Raw genomic sequence first — 23,496 nt, forward strand, 5'->3', positions numbered from 1 at the left:
GTAGGAAAAAATAACCTGAAGCTCCTTCTGCCAAATGCAAAGTCAGCACCATCCCTGATCTCCTCTTGGATGAAACACCTGGCTTTGCATACATCACTGGGACATGGTTCAATGAAACCTCTGATCCTACCCTGGCACAGCTGATCCCCAGAGGATACTCTGTATGTCGCAAGCCAAGACAGAATGAACCCCTGGGTCCCATCACCCATGCCAAAGCTCAAGAAGCCCTGAAAAATATTAGAGCCACAACTGTGAAAGATCCATGCTCCTCCTGGCTGGTAAAAGTGAATGGGCACAGTCAATGCCTCCTTCAGAAGCACAGCAACCAAACTCCTTGAAAAATTCAATAGTTCACTAGTCCTCAAGTAGCCAATGCGTGATCCTGAAGATCTCCCTAACTACCGTTACATCTGAAACCTCTCATTCCTGGGAATAATCACTGAGAAAGTAGAAACCACTAAACTCCAACAATGTGTGACATCAGCCAACATCCTGGACCCCTCACAATAAGGGTTTGCACCAGGACACAGCTCTAGTGGCATTAAAAGATGATTTCCTCACAGTTGCGAACACAGGTAAGATTTCCAGACTCACACTGATGGCCTTCACTGCAGCCTTTGACACAGTGGTCAATAAGGTACTGCTAACACTCCTACATGACACATGGCCCAGAGCGACTGTATCTCTAATTGTTGCTCTTTTCCAGTGCTCAGAGAGTGATGATGGTAACTGCTTCTCCTCTGTAAAGGCCCTCACCTGCCGGGATCCATCCTGTCTTCAACATCTCCATGAGACCACTGGGAGAGAGAGTGGGATGCCATGGGCTCAGCTACCAACAGTATGCTGGTGGCACTCAACTCTCGCTCTCATTCTCAAATGATAAAGCCACCCCCACTACTAAAATGCCAGGAAGCCTACAGGAAATTGGCTCTTGGACGAAGATCAACCGGCTCACGCTGAACCCTGGTGAGATCGAAGTGATGCAGATTGAAAAGAAGAAAAGCTTTGAAGAGGAGGCCAAAACATTGTCACCACCTTCCACTGAAGGCACACAGCCCCATTCGTCAAAGTGGTGTGAAGGCTCAAGGCCCTGTGTGACTCCCCACTAAGCTTGGATGGTCAGGTGGCCTCAGTTTCACCTGCAGCTTGCTAGGAAACATCACCCCTTCCTCCCAGATGAGGATCTGGCCATAGTGACCCACGCATGTGTCCCCTGCAGGCTGGATCACTACAGCTCATGGTACTGGAAGCTGAACGTGAAGACAATGCACAGGATCCAGATGGTATGGACTGCAGCTGCTCCCTTCTCCATGGCTTAGGCTGCCGTGAGCCCACCAGGGCTGTGATCAAGTCCCTCTGCTGGCTCCAGGTCAGCTCCTGATGCCAGTTTATGTCCTTGGTCCTAATTTTCCAAGTAATTCATGGCTCAATCCCCAGTTACATCAAAGACCAAGTTTTGATCTATGAACCTGTGATAGCCATACTCCTTGGGGACAATGCAGATCACATAGCTCAGGTGATCTGCCTATGGAACAGTCTTCCAGAGGAGATCAAGCAAAACCAGACCCTGACCATCTTTAGGAAACCCTGCAAAGCCTCTCTCTCTTTGAAAAAGCCTTTCTGCCATAAGCAACAATTCAATCACTATTTTTATTCCTAAAGCCTTCCCAACCCCACCCTACCAAAGCCCAGACTCCAAAACCTGCCCCGTAAAGGGAGAAGTGCCAGAGACTCCATGACACCCAATAGGGACTTCACCATTCATTTTCTATGGAAGGTGCTCAGATACCATGGTGATAAACAGCTTCAGTCTTTAGCAACAAGTATAACAGAGGCTTTGGCAATTTCAATGCCCCACATAGCTTCTGTCCACATTAAAACTTTAGTTAAACTGCAGTTTGTAGTATTCTCCTGATCCACCATTTCAACAGATTCACATTACTACTAGATTGAATTTTAATGGTAAACTATCCAACTTAAGGCTTTTTAAACGCATGCTGCAGCACCCTATTCTAATGTTAATCTTTCCTTAGTTCTTTCCTAAGCAACAGCAACAAAATACTTAAATATTTTTTAAAAACCAACAACTATGTATGTAGTTTCCCCCTTTTTACAGTAATAATTGGAGATATACCAACCTCTTAGAACTGGAAGGGACCTCAAAAGGTCATTGAGTCCAGCCTCCTGCCTTCACTAGCAGGACCAATTTTTGCCCCAGATCCCTAAGTGGCCCTCTCAAAGATTGAACTCACAACTGTGGGTTTAGCAGGCCAGTGCTCAAGCCACTGAGCTATTCCTGCCCTCCTTTGTACAGTAGGAAAGTGAGAGCAGAATACAATTTGCATTTACAAAGCACCTTTCGTGACTGAAATAGAAGTAGACAATGCAAATGCACCACAACACAGCTAACTATTCAATTCGTTCCCCTCCTTTCAACCCTGAGGGGAAACTGGAAACGGTTAAACTTAAAATTTAGGTTGATTTAGCTGCATTACTCAAGGGTCTGGAAAATTCACACTCGTGAGGGTTTGGCTACACTCGAAACTTCAAAGCGCTGCCGCGGGAGCGCTTTGAAGTGTGAGTGTAGTTGCAGCGCCAGCGCTGGGAGAGAGCTCGCCCAGCGCTGCATGTACTCCACATCCTCATGGGGTTTAGCTTGCAGTGCTGGGGGCCGCGCTCCCAGCACTGGGGCACTGTTTACACTGGTGCTTTACAGCGCTGTATCTTGCAGTGCTCGGGGGGTGTTTTTTTCACACCCCTGAGTGAGAAAGTTGCAGCGCTGTAAAGCGCCAGTGTAGCCATGGCCTGAGTGACAAAGTTGAGCCAACCAAACCCCCATCGTAGAAGCTGCTCAGTTGACTAAAGCAGTGCTTCGCAGCACCGGTCCACGAGCCGTCGGCTGCCGGTCCGCGGCAAGTTTCCTCATAAGAGCGTCTAATAGGATAATAATATGGCACCAGTCCCTGGCATATCGGGGAAAAAAAAATTGACAGTCCCCCATATCAGATAGCTTGAGAAGCACTGGACTAAAGAATTCCTCCATCAACGTATAGCTACTGCCTCTCAGAGAGCTGGATTAATTACAACAATGGGAAAACCCCTTCCATCACTGTAGGACCCATCCACAGTATGTTAAAGCAGCACAACTGCAGCGCTGTAGTTGTGCCACTGTAGCGCTTGTAGGACAAACAAACCCTAAGAGGGGGAAAGCTGTCCTGGAGATGCTGGGCAGGCAGGATCTAAGCCTACATGCAATTCCAGAATTTTACCTAAGCAGTCTCCAAAGCCTTGCCTTTTTCTGCTAAATACTCAAAAACTACCCCAGTAAAAGGGAGACAACAAACCAGAGCTTTGGACACCCAGCACAGTAATTATCTTCAACTGCAAGCAAGACTGAGTTGACTCTCCTGCTGCACTTAAAAATTAGTTCTTTTTTGTGTGTGTCAAGGAAGAGATTTCTGTAGCTAACTTACTAAAGATAGGTAAGCCTGGTCAGTATGCTCTGAGCAACTGGTATGCATCAAATCCACATAAAGAGAAATCCTTGTAGATTATATATTTAGGTCTTCAATGTAATCAGCTAGTTACAGTAATGCACTGTGTACTCACAAACCTAGGGTATATTTTAAACAGTGTGTTTCTGTCTGTGAGGCCTGGTTACAGGACCATTGCTAAGGGGATGTGTGTTAGGTCGCTTAAAACACTTCTACCTTTGTCACTCCGCCCCATTTCGAGGGGAGGGCTACCCACAAACTTGCACCAAAATAACTCAATGGATTGTAGCTCACGCCATTTTTATGCTGGTACAAGGTGTCCAAGTGAATGTTCTGATTTCTGAAGAAGAGTGTTTTATTTCAATTTAATTTAATCAGAAGAGGATGCTCATAATCTGAAATATGAGCCTCCACATACAGAACTTGCACCAACACAACAAAAGGGATGAATTGCAATTGATTTATTTATTTAGGTTCACACAGGCATGTGGGCGTGTAGACCAGCCCTCAATTTCATCATTGTGATGTGCAACATATTCACCTCCTCTCACCCAGAACCTTGCCACACACCCTTCACGTTCAGTTTTATGCTGGGACACATCTTAAATATGGCTGGATCACGCAACACTTACATACTCTGGTGATGGACCCAATATAAAAACAAAAAGATTAATACAGATAGTCGAAGAGACATCAATAGGCTATTCAATTTAGTAAGTACTGCTCCGATATGAGGTGCAGGACTGGTCCACACATTGTAATTAAAATGCGGACAATAATCAGTCTGGGTTCTCAAATATTTCAGAAGATCTAAATTATTTTCCGCATTCATCTTAACCATAAATGAATCTGCTATGATCACAAATACTATATATTTCAAAACAACTTTCATGACAACAAATACAATGAATATGCAGGAAAAATACGTTACAGATGCAGAAAAGTTTTAAAGAATCATAGAATATCAGGGTTGGAAGGGACCTCAGGAGATCTAGTCCAACCCTCTGCTCAAAGCAGGACCACTCCCCAGACAGATTTTTACCTCAGTTCCCTAAATGGCCCCCTCAAGGATTGAACTCACAACCCTTGATTTAGCAGCCAGTGCTCAAACCACTGAGCTATCCCTCCCCCAAATCATCCACTTGATTTAGGGAGACACAATTTCTGTCACTGATGCTCTCAGTCCAGATATTAACTACAGTTGCAACAACTGTCTTCTTCTCAATGCAACGGCAGGTGGAAGGTGAAAAGAAGCAGGAAACGCAAGTGTGTGTGGGTGGAGAATTATTTGAGAGTGATCTCACCCGTGAGTAGCATTAGCAGCATGTCACAGCAAAAGAGCAGACGTGTTGTTCCTTTTTCACATTACAGGTGGGTGGTAAGATTCCCTATTGACTCATTCAATAGGCAAAAAAAAAAAAACAAAAAAAAACATGCACTGTAATAGCTGTAATTATGGCCTCAGTGATCCTTTCAATTCCCAGCAGCAGTCTTTCATTGATAGGCTAATTAGAGGGTGATTAATACAGAGAATTGCATTGAGTGGATTAGTAATAAATTCTGATTATTATAAATATTGCTATTTCTATTTTCTCTGATGCAACACCAGGTGATCTTTAGTCTCTCACATGTGACATACATAACAATTAAAAAACAGAACACACTTACGAAGACAGCACTATGGCAACGGCATCATTGAGGACGCTTTCACCAAAGAGAAGGGCATACAGCTCAACATCAACCTGAAGCTCATGGAATATGGCAAGAACAGTCACTGACAAACAGAAAAATAGAGAGACATTTCAAAGATGCCATTACTTTTTTTATGTAGATATATATAAAGCAAACCTGGCCTTTCTAGAACTCTACCTTCCTTTGTATTTTACTAATCTGCTTCTCAGTGTAGCAATGCTTCATGCAGTCTTTGCTACTCTTCCCTGGGCCCACTCAACTTTGTGTTTTTTAGTTTATGTTGTTTTTTACATACAGAACAAGGACCTGTTTCTCCCCTGTATAATGAAGAGTTATCCCCTGTGGAGGTCTTTTTTAATTCTGCCTTAATCTTGGAGTAGTCTTGATTTTATCATAAGATCCTAGAAGCGCTCTTTAATATCAGTATGAAAGGAAAGTGCCAGTACATGTAAGAATTTTGGGGTTATCTGGAAACAACAAAACAATGGGCCAAATTCTGCCTCCAGTTGCTCTAGTTTTACAGCAGTGTAACGGAGATTGGAATTTGATCTATTGTTTCTGCAACTGTTTGACTCTGAGTTGGTAATGAAAATAAATCAAGTTTTATGGTCAGTTTTATGGGAACCGTAAGAATGTCTAGAATAAGCAAGATGTCATACAATGAAATCCTTGCTCTTGCGTCATGCAAAGGCACACGGGGGCATTTCTCACATAGGCTTGGACTAATGCAATGTGACTGCCCTAAAAACCCTTTTAAAACAATTACCATATGAAAGGCAAGAAACTCAGATACGCATGTTCAAGGAGCTTTAACCCATTTACACACAAACAAAGGCATTCACTGATTGACAGGAGATTAAAATCCATGTACACTTCCACCTCCGTATAACGTTGTCCTTGGGAGCCAAAAAATCTTACCGCGTTATAGGTGAAACCGCATTATATCGAACTTGCTTTGATCCGCTGTAGTGCAAAGCCCTCCTCCACCCCCCCCACCCGGAGCGCTGCTTTACCGCGTTATATCCGAATTCATGTTATATCGGGTGGCATTATAACGGGGTAGAGGTGTAATACTTTATTCAGGCTGAAGCAGCATAGGACCTAATGACCAAAAACAAGTCGGTTCAAGAAAACATGCCCATTGCAGAAAGTCCCTAATGCAGATACTTCATTTTAAGCACGTGTTTAAGTCCTATTGAAGTCAGAGAGACATACGCATGTACTTAACTGCCTTTCCTGAATGGGGGCCACAAGGAGAATCATTTGTCAAGCACTAACGGTGTGCTTGGTGCTGCAGAAGACACGGAATAGACAATCCCTGCCCAGAAGAATTAACAGTCTCAACAAATGGACAACACAAAATACACTGGGAAAAGCTGGGAGAGGATATGAGTTCATATTTTAAAGTCTTCTATTAAGGGGTAACTGTCAGTGTCACTTGACTGTATTAAGTGTACAGGCACAACTTTTACAGTAAATTGAACAATACTATGATACCGTACAGCAGTGATACAAAACAAGGCAGTGACTCTATGCTAAGAGGGTATGTTCTGGACCATTATTTTAGGATGCCACAGTGGTTTTTTTATTTTATTTTTTTTAAACAGAAAGTAATTGTTGGGTGAGATAAGGAGATAGGAGTAAAACTGCATCTGACAAGAATAACCATGGGCATTCGTTTTATTGTCCAGATTGAGAAAAAGCCACAGGCATTGCACATACACAAAATCTGCCCACTCTGTACAACACAGGATGTCAATATCAGCTTTTAAACAGGTCTACGTGGGTATGTCTACATGGCACCTCGGAGGGTGCTTCTCAGCACAGGTAGACACGAGCTCCAGCCAGCCATGTGGCAGCATGGCCACGGCAGCACAGGCTACACACCTTAATGCAATCCCACCTGCTCCCCAGGCACATCCTCAGATGGCTGGCCCAAGCAAGCCCACACCTGTGCCACAGTGGCCACATTGCAATTTTTAGCGTAGAGCATTAGAGCAGAGCCAATGCATGTCTGTCTACCCGCACTGAGGTTCTGTCTACACCACGCAGCGTTTAGCGACAAGGCTGTGTCGACACAGCTCTCTGCCGGTACTTTGTTGGCAATACTTTCAGCCCCATGAGTGGCGTTAGCTTCGACAAAGCCGCGTTCACATTGCTACTTGCATCGGCAAAACTTTTGTCTTTCGCAGGGGGGCTTTTTTAAGTACAAAGTTTTCTTTTTTAAAACAAAAGTTTTGTTGACAACTTCTCAAAGTAGACATACCCTGGGAGACGCCCTCCCAGATGCTATGTAGACACATGATAAGAACAGCTGTAACTTAGGAGGCAGAGCTAACTGCAGTGTCTCAGACCCCTGAAGGATTTACTCAAATTTGCTGAGAAGTAAGGCACCAATGGAAGAAATTCAAGTTCTACTCATCCTGAAAAAAGAGGGCAAATTTTTGCTCTGTGTTCTTAGATTAGATTATACTGATGAGTACAAATGTGATGAAGACAGTTAACAAGCAAAAAAAAACCTTTTTGCATTCAAATATAACAACATTTAGCATTTGTATAGCACTTTGTAAATCTAAAGAGCTCAGCAGACTGAAATTAATTTTTTTTTAAAAAATAATCACCATTGTTCTTGTTATGGTTAGATAAAGCAAGTTCATATTTTAGATTAATACCAAAAAAATCTTATCCATGCAAAACGTTGAGGCTAGAGATTGTCTAGCACATACCCTGAAAACACCCTGAATTCACACACTTTGAGCAGTGCTGATTGCTTGCACAGGGTGCTAGAGGCTAACATCTGCCACACTCACTGTGCGCCTGAACTAAGCCCCACTAAAATCAACAGAAAGCCTCCCAATGACGTTAATGTGAGGACAAGGTTTTGGAGGGGGGCAGTTTTGTATATAATTCAAGCATTATTTTTCTTGATGGAAAGCAATTTTACCCCTAAAAATGAGTCATAATTTGCTTAAACTTCAAAACTCAGAGAAAGATGCCATAAACCACACATCTCCCTTCCCCCAACCCAAAACAGAACAATACTTTGGTAACACGAGAGGAGAAACAAGGATCACAATATACCTGGGTCAGTAGCTGATACTATGGCACCAAACAACAGACAGTCTGTAAAGTAAAAATCTCCTCCAAGTTGCCCGGTTACTTTCATCAGTGCTACGCAGCCATACATGATTGACCTGTTGAATAAGCAGAGACATGGCTGGATATTTGAAAAGCATCTGAATATTGTTTTAACAATGCAATTTGCTTGAATTTGCAAGTTTAACTCGTAAAGTTACCTCAATACACAATATTTTATTCAATATTTACATTAAACAAGAACTGCAGAGTTTGACGGGCTGGGCTGTGATCATAGATGGGGGCAAGTCTGCAAAGCGCTAAGAGCCCTCAACTCCCATTTAACCAATAAACAGTGCTGTATATGTGGTTAACAGCAAATGGATTTAACATCTGAACTACTCCATGCATAAAGCTACTTAATACATGCAGTCTGACAGGATAAATATGTCAGCAGCTTGCGGAATGTGTAACACAGACCATCGCACCTCCCCCAGCTCACAAGTGGTTTAATTTCCACAATGTTTTATATGACTGGTCAATGTAATGACCTTTCACTGACTTTGGAACACGTCTCTTTCTCTCTCTGTTTTTAAGACGAGTCTATATGGAGGCTGAGGTTGCTTTGATCTTCCACAATCTCCTCTGGAGAGCATCCTATGTAATTCTCACATTTTTACTACTTAGAATAAGAATTAATTCCCTCTGTCTGTACGGATGAATAATACTAAATAGAATCACAGCATGGCAGAACCAACAATATCCGGGAGCAAACCCAAGCCCCATTAACTTGCCAATTTAATATGTCACAGTAATTCTCCTGCTCTCTTGCAACAGTCTAAGGGACATTTTCAAACATAAATTTGCTTCAGCTACTGCTACATATCCACATATTCTATCCTTGTAACTAAAGGGCATCACATCACTAATCACAGGTTAGATCAAACACAGCATGTGTGGGAGAAAGGAAAGGTATGAAATAGTTGGCTTCCTGGAAAGAAGGGAAAAATCTACTAATTACTTCAACAGCCTTATCCTGTGTTACTTAGAGTAACTTGTTCTACCCCGAGGTATTTCCATATCTTTCAGGCAAAGAAAATTAAAATAGGTAATTTGTTAAAAGTTTACATTATCTTCTAGATTTCTGCTGCATTTCTGCAGTCTAGTACCATTGCGCCCTACCACAGACCAAAAGAATGGATCACAGCACAGCAGCGTTCCATACTGCTCCTGAAGCAACTCCCGAAGTCCTTAATCCCTCTGGGAGATTTTTTTTTTACTGATAACACTAAAATGACATTTGTAGAAACCACTACTCTTAGGCCAAGTTTTCAGTTTAGACACTATTACAGTTCTGGTGTTTAGGGGTTGTTTTTTTAAACCATTATGCAGTTTGTGTGACGCTCTATATTTCATACCAGTGCCTCACTAATTACTTATATCTACCAATTCTTTCACTGATCCAGTCTTGTAAGTAATACCTGGCTTTTAAAAACCTGTGAAAATCTCTGGAAATCTTTTAAACTCAATTTAATATTTTTATATCAATATTCTATTTATTGCAGTAGTAACTAGAAACCAAGAAATACAGTATGATATTTGTCAAGTATCAGAGGGTAGCCGTGTTAGTCTGGATCTGTAAAAGCAGCAAAGAATCCTGTGGCACCTTATAGACTAACAGACGTTTTGGAGCATGAGCTTTTGTGGGTGAATACCCACTTCCTCAGATGCATGTAATGGAAATATCCAGGAGCAGGTATATGCATCTGAGGAAGTGGGTATTCACCCACGAAAGCTCATGCTCCAAAACGTCTGTTAGTCTATAAGGTGCCACAGGATTCTTTGCTGCTTTTATGATATTTGTGAGACCCTAATTGATCTTCAACACCTCTGAAGGGTAGGCAAATAGTATTAATTCCTCCTTTAAAGAAACTGAGACAGGGAGGTTGAGTATCTTGTCAGGGCTGGGATTGGAACCCAGGAGTCCTAGCTCTAAGTCCTGTGCTCAAATCATATCACTCCATTTTACTCCACATTAAGAATATGTTATACTGCAAGTGAAGATGTGATTACAGAATGGGTAGGCATCTCCATACTACCCTTAATCTAGCCAGCATAGGTAACAGCACCACAGATGTGTTGGCACAAGCTAACAACCAGACTACAAGCCCTCCATATTGCCAAAACCTGTGGATGGACTTCAAATACTCACCCTATCACAAAACAGGAGATAGCTGTTCCAAGAAAAGCATACGCTAGGATGGACCCCAAGTTTCTGAAGAAATGCCTCTAGAAGAGAAGAAACACGCTGCATTACAGCTGTACGGGTGCTTTGTATTCAAACTGTTGGTACGCTCCTCAGACCATACACATTAAAGAAGTATTGTCAACATCTCGTCTATATTTTGATTGTAAATTCTCTGGGGCAATCAAAGTGTGTTTGTACAGCACCTAACAAAGTGGGGCCTTGATCCATGATCTGGCCCCTGGGTGGTCTCACAATACTACTACTAATAAATAATAATAAGGAACAAATTGTTTGCTTTTAGCAGCTTGTTTAGCAGATTGCTGCTGCTGAGGACTGGGGGATTTCCAAGCCTGGAAGGATTGTTTCCTTTTACATGAGCCAAACAGGCTCATGTTTCCTTCCTTACATATTAGCACTTCATAGATTTGGCTAGGACAAGGAACCTGACGCTCATTTCAAACCTGCAAAAAAAGCTTCACATGACCTAATTTGATTTAAGTGCTTGTAAATGGTTTGTAACAGCTGCCTTCTGGGGAACTCCTGAGGAAGTTTATGGTCTCCTCAGTGACCAAGGCCCAAAGTCGAGTTCCCCTACCTCTGCTTTTTGTAAGCCTTGGTAACAATTGCCTCAATAACTTCTGGATCCCAAGAGACAGCTCTGACCCATACACAATACTCTAACATGTACTGGACCCAAGTCTCTGACACGGCTATAGTTTCCAGTTCCCCAGTCTTCGTTGCTTTTTTACAGGAACTCCCCTACCTGATCCTTTATGCTTGTGTATTTTGAGGAGGGACATAGACAGAAATTTTACAAGGGATCAGGCAGACATGCACTCTCACATCTGAGTGCAAATCTGAACAAAAACTGGAGATTTCAGACAAAGATTATACAAGTCACAATTATATTTTTTAAGCTTTTCTCCTTTTTTTGTATACATACACCACAGTATAGGACAGCATGAGAACCTTTGTGCTTAGTCACTCTGGTGATGATCACTCTAGAAATAACTAAGACAGAAAGTAGGACTGTGCTCTGCAAATGAGGCCTAATGACCTTTGTTCTGTATTACCGCACTTTCAGAGCTACAAGCATTTTAAACACCTCTGACTTTCATATAAAATGAAATGCAATGAGACATACCCTTTTTAAGCTGTATCCTGCATAAAATATAATTGGAGGGAGTAAGATATTGAAAAACACTTCAGGATCAAAAGTCACCTGTTCAAAAAGAATAAAATCTGTTGAAGTTAAGATTTCATGAGACAAAATAAATCACAGTAATCAGAATATGCTGCATATTTTATATATAATCAGATAAGGCAGTTTGGCATGAAAGCTACAAGACTAACAAGAGTAATATGACGTGCAATCCTTTAATTTGTACCTTGTACAATATAATTAGCTACTTTAGTAAGAATATTTCTATTGTTCTGGTTTACGGTTTGAGCCCAATCCTGCCCCTGCTGCAGCTGAGAACAAAACTCCTATCTGTTGCAAAGGGGACAGAATTGGACCCATTTAACAAATCCTATCTTGGACATATACCAAGAGCTATGCCGTGCAACATTTCCAAGCACTAAGCAGCTCACCTTTCTCAGCATTTCGTTATCTTGAACGTTATTAAGTTCATGAGGGCTGATTTCCCCCTTCAGGGTATACTCATAATATTTCCCACTAACATTTACTAACAAAGTAGCTGGACTGGTCTGCACTTGGCAACTTAAGGTCACGTTATTAACATCGCTGGGAACGTGAATTCCATATCGAAGGATGACGCCCATCAGAACACCTGGAAATAAAGACACATGTTAGCCTTGCAACATCTGTAAATATTAAACATCTAATTTCCACCAGGAGATGTGGTAGATAAACTCTGAATATGTGCGAGCTCCTCGTCAGCTTCTCAGAGCGGTAAAACCCCAAACCTGTTCGAAAAAAGAAAATTCATCAGAACATCTTCCTAGCATACTGACCTGCAGAACGCACATATTGGTAGCACACTGCTTCGCAAGGGTGGACAGAATTAGCATTTCCTAGGATGCAGCTACTACATCCAGGAAACACACCTCAGATGTGGGCAGGCAAACCATATACATCCCGCTGACTGGAAACTCCCACGTATAAACAGTTCATACACAGAAACTGCCCTGTTTCCCGTGACGCCTTCCCAAACTATAAACATTTATATAAAAAAGAGAATAAAATACTTACACTGCTGAGGGGAAATACACAGAGATGGTTGTGCATTCTTTTTAGAATTGAGGAACACGTATGTATTAGTGTGTTAGGGCACCATAAAAGCTTTAGAGGATTGAAAGATTTCTAACCAGGATAAAAGATCTCTTCCACGTTGATTAAAAAAAAGGGCAGTATCACTACTAGAGTCCCAGGTGGAAATCAGTCCTGCCAACGTGTTAGGAAGGTGTTTAGTGCAGTATAGCACCTGGAAACGAGGAAGAGGAATGATGTGGAGCTGAGTTTAAGACTCCCTTTGCTTGGCCAGTTGACTGTATTGCAAATAAAGGGCACTATACAAATTGCAGGTCCATGCACTAAAATTACAATACTGCAAACCAGCTGATCAGAAAGCACCTAGCATATTGCTGCTGCCAGCTCAAGAGTTGTTATTGACTCAGCTGATTCGTAGGGGCAGCGGAGGTGCATTTGCCATAGAATAAGGATAGTGCTGTGCATTCCTTTCATATAGAAAACACTCATCTTTTATGTAACACTCAAAGAACATAAGAGTCTTCAACTTTTTTCACTGGCATAAGGACAATCTTAAAGTGCTAATTATTGCGCAAACTTACCAGTATTAAAGTTATACTGAAAGTCCCAGCTTCACCCACAAAAGCAAAGTGACTGAGAATTAACGAGAGGAGCTCCCAGAATAAACTCAAAGAGAAACCTGACTGGACTGATGTATGGGGTGTTAAGCCCCTCTTGGTATGCACAATGGATGTATTGTCTTGGAAAGAGATGATTTTAGGACTGTCATGAATATCTGAAACTGTAAGAACAACAATCAACCTCGTCAGTCTTCTTAATACAACCCAGGAGGTTCATTCAGTGACCGTTTTAAACATTTCGAAGCTTGTAGGACTTGATAAGACCCTCCACAGGACACCTGCTTTGTGAATTTCTAAGGGCTCTTGTCTTTCTTCATCTGCTCCACATCTTTTAGTCTTTGCACAGCAGTACTTCATTTGATCAAGCTGGTTTGCTAGCAGGTGCCTTTCTGCACTTTGCAGTCCAGCTTTCAGTCCAACACAAACAGATCTGTACATGACCCTGTGCACATACGAACAATTTAGAGGCACCCAACAATACTTGCTTCTAAGTTAAAATTCCTCAACACCTGTTGCTCCTTGCAATATCCTGCCAAATACATTTCTGGTTCCATGGAAAGCAGGAGAGGGAAAGGACTGGATAAACCTATAATGTTTGCTAAGAAGACCATCTGAGCCCTAAAGATACTGTATTTTGTGTGTGTTAACAGAGTGAAGAGTCTGAAAGACAGCATGTTAAAGAGCAAAAATAAGTCCCCTTACTATAAACGGAATCACTAAATAGTATGCAAAAAATATATACACATACACAAAAATGAGAGCTCAAGCACCCTGGGTCTGACCCAGAGGGCGGCACATCCTCACTTCTAAATGCAGATTTGTCATTCAGATTTACCTATGAGGGAGGGACAATGTTGCTATGCCCAAAACAGATCTGTTTTGACAATGGTCCAGTGTTATGCTGAAGATGAATACTGAAACATGGGACACACCTAGGCAAAATCCTGCTTGCTTTGCATTGGTTTTAGGTGTAACTGACCCTCTCAACAGAAATCTTGTGGCTACAAGACAGCATTAGTTTGAAGGGCCAGGGATAAATCCCTAGATGGCAATAAACTTCAGAGAAACAAAGTAGGTGAAGTAATATTTTTTATTGGACCAACTTCTGCTTTCGACCCACCCAGTCAGCTCTTACTCTCTGTACCATGTGTATACGTTACTACTTCTTACCGTTGCTGGGGAATAGTATAAAATCTCAGGCCAAGATTGCTGGCTTGGAGCTCCACTCTGGTGATGCCACAATCTGAGCTGGTTTAATGTTTTAGTTTGGTAACACTTGTGAAAACCCCTCCCTGAACCTGGCCTGGAGATTGATGGTGGCGAGTCTGCTGATGCGGAGAAGCAAGGGCATGGAAAGTTTAAAGGCCAGGATGGTAGATTAATTGGATCATTTTGAAACAAGAAGCTAAAGTTAACCGTTTTCATCACATTTACCTTTCCAACAAACAGTGGAGTCTCATAGGCTTTTTAGGTGTTTCTGAATATTTCTGAGCTAGGGTTTAAAATTAAGATTATGTACTGTCTATGAACACAGCTTTCATTCTCTTACATTTTGCGATGCCTGGGTTGGGAGAACTTCGTTTTAAACATCTGCGTGAAGCACAAAGACCATCAAAATGCTGTTTTCCAATGTGCTGAAATAATTCACTGCTGTGCCTACCTCTTTTATTGCAGGCAGACTTTAGCTTACAGCACAATTTATGATAGAGATACAAACTCAGCGAGAGAAAGAGAGAGAGGTTATAATTTACAGTGAAAATATGAAAAAGTTGAACCCTAGCATTGTGTTTTACTGGCAAGAGATACAGCTGAAAGAGATCAGATATCAGTGTTTTCTAATGGAATTAGCAGCTAGGTTTTCAGCCCAGAATCAGCTAATTCTTCACAATACCATCCAACCCAACATGTTACACCTGTGCTGGCATCCTCTGTGCTTAGTTAGCAGCTTTATAGTACCCAAACTCAAATTCTGATGGATCAGAAATACTGAGTCCAATTTACTTGAGAGTCTGAGGACTTACAGGCAAAGATGAAGCTTAAGTAGTTTACTTTGTGCAGTTTTTAGCTAGCCGTTGTTGAGCAATCAGGGTCCAAACAGCTTCTACAGCACTTCAAGAGATTAGCCTTCATTCTTCCTAATTCCACACTTGTGATCAGTCTTCACAAGAGGCAAATTTCCAGTATTTCCCCTAAAGCCATACAGAGGCAGAGAATGGTCCAGCTTTTCCTAAGCAACCACTGAAAAAGTATGTATTTGGTGTTATTCATTCGGCTATTGATTCTCTAAATTCAGTTTAGGAAAGTGCAGACGGAAAAAAAGCACATTACAGATTAGTCTAGGATCCAAATTACATGACTCATCCTCTAGAAATGACGGGAGAACCACCCTGGAATGGGATAAGGGTAATGGTAGAACAAACACGACAACCTCAAGCGACAAGTGGAGTCAAAAGGAAGTCTGAAAAACTGTGTAACTGCCATCTTGGCTAACGCACCACGGATCTCCAGAAATAAAAGCATGAGTTACTACAGCTTGCGCTAAAGAACTAAGTTTCTCTAGCTGGGGCTGTATCAACTCATATCCTCCGTGAATCGGGGGTCCTGTAACATACTTATCAGTGGGTTACACAATTTTTTGCACATCGATGGAAACAACCTTCTTCCATTTGTTTTAAAATTAATGAGAAAATAGGGCACCAACACCCAAGAAGCTGAATGGATAAAAATCACAACTTTTGAACAGTGTTTTTGCTGAGGACATTTGCAGTACGATAGCTACCAGCTTGACGAGCTCAATCACAAGCACCTAATCATGCAACGCCAATTAGAACTAAACCAACAGGAAAACTGAAATAAAAGCCATTTTATACTAGCGACAATATTAAATACTGGAGGCTACTTTTCAATCCTAAACATATACTTAGTAAAGATTTTCTAGACTAAGATTTGTGGTCAAGTTATAACCCGACTGTTTCTTTTAGCTCAACTCTAGCTCTCTCTGCCCATACTCCTAAACCCCTCAATGTGTTGATTTCATCATGTCATCTCAATTCCACTGCTGGTTTCAGTCATGTCATCTTGATAATGTTAATACCCATGAAACTCCACGGTAAGGCAAGATTCCAATGCTGATCCAAATCAGTCCTCCAGTGATACAACACAATGCACGAAAAGGTCATCTATCTGCGCATCACCCCTCTCTCCAATGCATCAGTCAGCTCCTGAGTCCTGAAATACCTGCAACTACATAGTGCACCTTCCTCAGATAACTCGCTATCTACAGCTAATGAGAATTCTCAGCATGGTATCACCTCTCACTACAGCTCAGCCCCGGAATCCAGGCTCACAAACAGATAAGCAACACACAGGGAAGGAAACTAACAAGCAAACAGAGAGATGGAGTGCTGCCTTCTGGCCCCACAGATTTCTGGAACTGGTGAAAGGATGGAGTTTAGGAATTTTCATTCAAGTGACTTTTCCATGCACAATCCCCACATAAACAGACAAGCTCTACCACAAAGCCCTTCAAAATCAGCTGGATCCAGGAACTCGGGGATGCTTGGCACAAATCACTGCATCTAATGTAGTTGAATGCTGTGACACTGTAGACACGAGGAGGCTGAACAAATCCTAGATACATGCGTATGACTAGAGCATGGATGCAATCCACCAGATTAGTTTTAATGGGGATAGAAACTCATTTGTTCTTAACTCGAGTTCAACTCTAATCTAGACAAGGCTTGGAATGGCACAGTTTAAATCACCTGTAGCCCACTGGCCTTACCCTACCTATTACAACCCCAAAATACAGTTAATACTTTGCAGAGATCACACACACAGTCTAATCAGTTATTGATTAGAAATGTTCAGTTTTGAGCAGCGCTTCATTTAAAAAAAAAACAAACCTGATCAGAGAGAGACTGTTATACATCCTTGTAGAAATTACCCTTTTTGGAACCCATCCAACTAAATTATAAAGGGCTGCAAAGGATATTTTCCTGCACAGAATTGCTTCTATACAGGCCACATCACACCTCAAATAATTATACCTATTTCCCACTTGATTGCTTCATTCTAGAGAAGTATTCAGAGGTGGAACTACAACCTGGATGACAAGCGCTCTTAACATGTGAACTAGAACAGTTTCATCTGCTCAAAGACAAACACTATGGGGCAGATTTCCAAAATGACCCAAGAGATTTAGGAGCATGTCCCTCAAACTGCCAAGCACCCATCCTTAAAACAATGGGGTTGTGCTCCTGAATTCCTCAAGTGCTTTTGAAAACACCACTTCAAGTATGTCTGCATTTGGGATTTCTGAACCCCCAATGTAAGTACATTATAATGGTGCAAGCCCCACTTTACAGAACTGTAGCACAGATGAACTGGTGCAAAAATCCCTATAATAGGCAAGCCCTAAGGTCTATTCCTACATCACCTCAGGCACAGAACAGGACCTCCTTTCTATTATTTACCTTCCATTACCTTACAAGGGATCAACTGTATTGCATCTGCTTGACAATCCATTTGTTATGGGGTAATCATTCTGCAAGGCTACTTGTTAACTGGTTTCCTTTCAATGGCATTTAACAACAAATTGAACAGCTTTCAATGTAGGTGTTCGCATAGAATATTGAAAGTAAAATGGATTGATAGGATAAGTAGTGAAGAGGTCCTAACACAGCAAAACTATCTACAACAATACAAGCAGGACGAAAGAAGAGTAAGCCATATTTGGGACATATTTTAAGAAGGCCCGGTAACAGGCTACCTAAATAAGCATTTCTTCGGCAACCCCAGGGCAAGAGATGGAGCAGCCAACCTAGATGCACACTCCATATCTGATAACAGCTGAAATAGCATTATTACACTGGAATATAAAAGACATGGAAAAATGAGCCTGTGATAGGGATGACTGGTGCTGTGTGACTTCTGCCTCACGCATCTGATAGTGCAGGAAGAATGATGAGGACGATAGTGGTTTAACAACACTATTTAACAAATGGAGTGCTTTACATCTTCTGGGTGCAATGCAAATACTCCCCCTTCCATGGTAAGTATTATCTCCATAGTACAAAAGGGGGAACTGACAGAGGCTGTGATTGGATTAGTCTGAGAATAAACCAGCCACAGAACACTGGAATTTCATTGCCTAATGAGACAGTCTTATGTTGTAACAAATCCACTGCCACCCAGGACTTCCCTGGTCTCATCACGCTGCATCACAGGATGTAGTGAAGACAGTGATAAAGAACTCTGGTCCTCCTGCCCTTTGTACAGTTCAGTTCTGTGTTAGAAATTGCACTAAGCTCCAAGCCAAGATTTTAAAATGTAACTAGTTATTTTGGGTGCCCAACTGAGATACCTTAAAGGAAGCTAATTTTCAGCAGGAGGGTGCTCAGCACTTTCTGACAGTGAGGATCCACTCTGGTGCCCCAAGTTGGGCACCTAGAATCAGTAATCACTTTTGTAAAATCTTGGATCCACAGACTCACACTTTCATGGATGACAAGCTCTATTACCTCTGAGATTCTTACAGACACAGCTCTGCACAGGACTAAACTGACGTCCACCTCCAGGAGACAAATTGCAGGATGAGGGCCTCTATGTGCAACCTCTTTGCCACAAGCATCAGTTGGTCAGGAATTATATAAACACTCCAGCGTGATTCCTTATGGACATTAGATGTAAGGTCTCTAGTCTTGATGCAATATATAATGTTTTTATTTAAAAGAAGCTTAACACCACCCAGTAAGTGACATGCTATACACATACCTCCCAGGCAAAGAACACGGCCTAGGATCTGAGCAAGTCTCTGTCATCCTCTTAGCCTACTGCACCTTCCTTACTCAGTTGTCAGAACCATGTGAAATCAGTTGTCACAGACTGACACCTGCACTCAGGAACATTTTTAACAGGCTGCCCCCATCTGAAAAGACCTCTTTCAATATTCCCAAGACCTCTTAGCTAAAATACATTTTCTTGCAACCTTTAAAGACACACCTCTGCTACTATATAGGCCTTTCATGAATCCCTGGGTTAGAGTTCGTTCAACCCCTCATGACCAAACCTTTCTTATACAGGAATTGTGCCCAGCAGTGGGTGTTGATGCTAAGCTGGTGGCTCAGTGAGGGAGATCCCAGATGGACATTTTCTTGGCCAGTCTCACCATAGATCATGGTCCCATCTCACACAGAAAGTACATCGCTGTAGGTAACAGCCAGGTCAGTCCCATGCAGCAAGTGCATGATGGGGTTACAGGGTGGATGCTAGATGAGGGGTGCAGGGTGCATGGAGGGGTTCATGTCCTGGCTGGTCTCATGCAGTGCAGTGCTCAGTGGATAGGAAATGGGGTTATTTGTTGGGTGGCACAGAGGATGCTTAGGTCCTGGGAGAGCATCTCACTATAAATTGTTGCCAGGCAGATCCTGTGCAGTCAACATGCCCCAGCAGTGGGAGCCAGATGGGTGGGTAAGTGTTGGGTGGCAGTTCAGTGGGTGGGTCTGGATGGCTTGGGGGGGGAGGGTGGGCGTATCACTGAAGACATGGCCAGGCTGATCTCATGTAGGAAGTGTGCCTGGAGGGTGCCTGCTATCAACTGGTTACTGGGTGGCAGCTGAGAGTCGCGTGACAACTTGCGGATGGATGCTGGGGGCTGGGTTGCTGGATGGGAACTAGATGAGGGGTTTGGGGGTTGGTTGCTGGGTGCGGAACAGATGGGGAGTGCTGGGGGCTAGATGAGGGGGCTGGTTGCTGGATGGCAGCTCAGGGGTGGGTGCAGGTTACTGGGGGGCTAGGTGAGGGGGCTGGTAACTGGATGGCAGCTCAGGGGTGGGGGCTGGGGGGTGGTTACTGGGGGGCTAGGTGAGGGGGCTGGTTGCTGGGTGGCAGCTCGGGGGGTGCGGGGGGTGGTTATGGGGGGCTGGGAGAGGGGGCCGGCTGCGGGGTGGCAGGTCAGCGGTAGGTACGGGGCCGGTTGCTAGGCAGCAGCCGGGGGGGGCCGGGCGGCGGCGGGTGCCCCTCACCGTAGATCATGGCCAGGCCGGTCTCGTGCAGGAAGCGCGCCCGGCGGTGCTTGAAGAGCCAGATGGTGAGGATGGTGAGGGTCAGCAGCAGGATGAAGATGAGGAGGTTGGCGCTGTCCTGCCGGTGACTCTCCTCCGCCGCCTTCTCGGACACGATCTCCTCCTCCAGGGCCACGGGCCGGGCCGCGGCCTCCCCCCGCGCCGCCGCCCCGGCCCGCGCGCCCAGCCCCGCCACCAGCAGCAGCAGCAGCAGCAGCCCCCGCCCGGGCCGGCGCTCGGCCCCGCCGCGCAGCGCCATGGCTCCGGCTCGGTCCGCAGGGCCCGGCTGGCGAGCGGGGCTCGGCGCAGGCGCCGGGGCGGGGCCGGCGGGGGCGGGGGCGGGGGCAGGCCTGGGGATGCCGCGGGGGTGGGGTTAGGGGGCGCAGGGCCCGGCTGCGCACCGGGGAGCCGCTCTGCGCAGAGCCTGCTTGGCACGGGGAGGGGGTGTCACAGCCGGGGCAATCGCCCAGCCTCGGCCGCTGGCTCCCACCGGAGGAGGGGGAGTTCGCGGGGCTCCCGGAGGCCAGCTGGTGGGCAGGTCTTGCTGTAGCTCAGTAACTGCCGGGAAGAAAGAGCATCCTCCGCTTCACGGCTAGCCACCGCCTGTCCTCTAGACTCGCCCAGGAGTTTGGAGCCCTGCCTCGCATCGGATAGCATCACATCAGCCTGCCACCGGTTACAAACCCTGTTCCCAGCTCTGAACAAAACAGGGCTCTTTCAAAAGTTTTCAGTTGAACGTTGAGTTAATACAACTTTGAAACTTTACTATGCAGAAGAAAAATGCCGCTTTCCCTTAATTTTTTTAGTAGTTTATGTTTACCACAGTACCATACTGTGTTCTTTTGGGGGTCTCTACTGCTGCCTGATTGCATACTTCCAAGTGAGCTGTGTGCTCAGGGTGACCAGATGTCCTGATTTTATGGGGATAGTCCTGATATTTAGGAGCCTATATAAGAAAAATCCCCATTACCCCCCCCCCCATCCTGATATTTCACACTTGCTGTCTGGTCACCCTATGTGTGTTGATTGGTCAGTTCGTAACTCTGGTCTTTGTATCACTGAGGTTCTAGTGTACACGAAAACACCACAATATTTCATCAGTTCTGCAGCTTCAAAACTCAAGATGATTCCACCACCCAACACAACAGCAGTCAGTCAGTGGGGTCTAAAACACTTCTGTGTACAGTGGCATTAATGCAGTGCAGTTGTGTGATTTCCCTCCCCCCATGACAATAGTTTTGTGTGAGCTATGTACCTTGAGCATAGGATATATGCTGATATAACCCTGACAACAGCACTGATCCTACAGGCTGGAAAGTCAAAGGTGACAAATAAGCAGGCTGGCCATTTCTCCCTATTTTGGGAAAGACAGGTGTTTCTCAAAAAGGTAAGTTCTAACATCTTAAGTGAAGGGGTTGGAGTACTGAATCCTTAACAAAGCCATCCTTTCTCTCAAATATTCATTAGAAACTGAAGTTAAACAGGTACAGTATTAACTAAAAATGAACCAATAAAAAAACTTCAAATGGTGTGAAAAAACTTTCTCCTTTCAGTTGCTCAATACACAGACACATCCATGCATAAATACATCTCACATTAAGTTATAATACAATAAATTATAACTGTGATTAATGTTTTCTTACATTTCTGCCTGCCTTACATCTGACTGCTAAACTATTTCCTTATTCCCTCACTCCAAACTCTATCCTCAGCAGCTCTCTTTTAATCAATCTGCCAGATAAACATTTCCTCCTTCTTCCCCAAATGAGGATTTCCCAAAAATTACCCCATCCCAGAGGCCCTACATGAGCGAGATCCAGTTATGGACTAGTAACAGCTTAAAAATGTGTCCTGCAGGGCTAGAAACAGGAACCTTAAATTGCTGTCAAACCCAAGTTCCACAAAGCACAAGAATGGAGAGGGAGGAAAAAGTGGATCCCTTTATTCTGGCACTCTTTGCTCTCAGGGTAGATTAGAGCAGCCTCAGGGTAGCCCTAATTTATGTTTAAGTGCAACATCCCCTAGATTCCATTTAATCAAGTCAGAATAGAAAGAACAGTATCTGGCTACACACTGTCCGCAGGGATATCCACTGATTGAACGGTAGGAATGGAGAGCTACCCCGACAGCTGAAATGGTTGTTTCCTAGTGCAGACAAAGCCTGAGGCTGTATAGATGGAGGGATACAAGGAAGTCCCATTCAAATGATTAAAAACTCTAAAACAATCCTTAAGTGGTTTTTAGAACATACATGACATGTAGAGCATGATGCGGTGCAGAATAATTTTATTAGCTCTCATTTTTTATGTTCTGCATAATTTGCTCATGGCTTCACCCCTTGTAATGCACTGATCTCAAACTCATGCTAACAAAACCTTTCTCCCATGCCATCATGTATTCTACATAGATTACATATATAATATATTCCTATTTGTTTAAATATTATTTTTGTTGTAAGTATCCATTTAACTGACCTTTAAGGTATTAAAAGCAATCATCGCATTTTACGATAGGGCAAATCTTGTTAGACCATTAGAATCAACCAAATTCTATCTACTTCCTAGCTCCAATATGTTGGTTTTTGAACAAGAGGAAGAACAAATTTAACAATCTTCTGTCCTCACCCCCTCAGTGACAAGCTACTCTAATGAGTGTTTCTTGAGAAAAGACTACAAATCGAATCCTGCACTCTGCACAGCTAGAACTCCCGTTGATTTAATAGGGCTACGTATGCAGAGACAACAAAGCAGACACGTACCTACAAGGATACATTTATCCAAGTGGGAGATAAAAGGTAGCCCCAAGAAGTTCTCATAACTAACTTCAAATTTGATTAGGATGAAATTATAATTCAGAAAAGTGTGGGTTTTACAAAAAAAAGATTTGCTCCAAATTATTAATTGTAAGACAGTCTGAATTATGAGAGAAGTCAGGGAAACAGGAGATGGCATTTTTAATGTCTGGCTATTTTTTAACACAATCACATCACTCTCATAGCCATCTTCTTAAACCTCCGGTTCACAAAATCTCCATAATCCTTTACCAGTCCCCATAACTGTCTGTTTTTCTT

At 43.3% G+C, this 23,496-nt stretch overlaps 1 protein-coding gene across 1 annotated transcript in view; it reads right to left on the reverse strand.

Moving 5' to 3' along the window:
* The window catches only part of SLC9A6 (solute carrier family 9 member A6), a 38,952-nt gene extending 18,364 nt beyond the window's left edge, over positions 1 to 20,588 (reverse strand). Inside the window, exons 1-6 of the mRNA XM_030574567.1 lie at positions 20,388 to 20,588; positions 12,103 to 12,302; positions 11,654 to 11,731; positions 10,474 to 10,550; positions 8,268 to 8,380; positions 5,163 to 5,268 (exon numbers count right to left, since the gene is read on the reverse strand). Of these exons, the coding sequence (XP_030430427.1) occupies positions 5,163 to 5,268; positions 8,268 to 8,380; positions 10,474 to 10,550; positions 11,654 to 11,731; positions 12,103 to 12,302; positions 20,388 to 20,397 (584 nt within the window). The 5' untranslated portion in view covers positions 20,398 to 20,588. The remainder of the gene's footprint in view (positions 1 to 5,162; positions 5,269 to 8,267; positions 8,381 to 10,473; positions 10,551 to 11,653; positions 11,732 to 12,102; positions 12,303 to 20,387) is intronic.
* Between the last annotated feature and the right edge of the window lie 2,908 nt (positions 20,589 to 23,496).

Source organism: Gopherus evgoodei, chromosome 9 (genome assembly GCF_007399415.2).
Source record: "Gopherus evgoodei ecotype Sinaloan lineage chromosome 9, rGopEvg1_v1.p, whole genome shotgun sequence".
NCBI lineage: Eukaryota > Metazoa > Chordata > Testudines > Testudinidae > Gopherus > Gopherus evgoodei.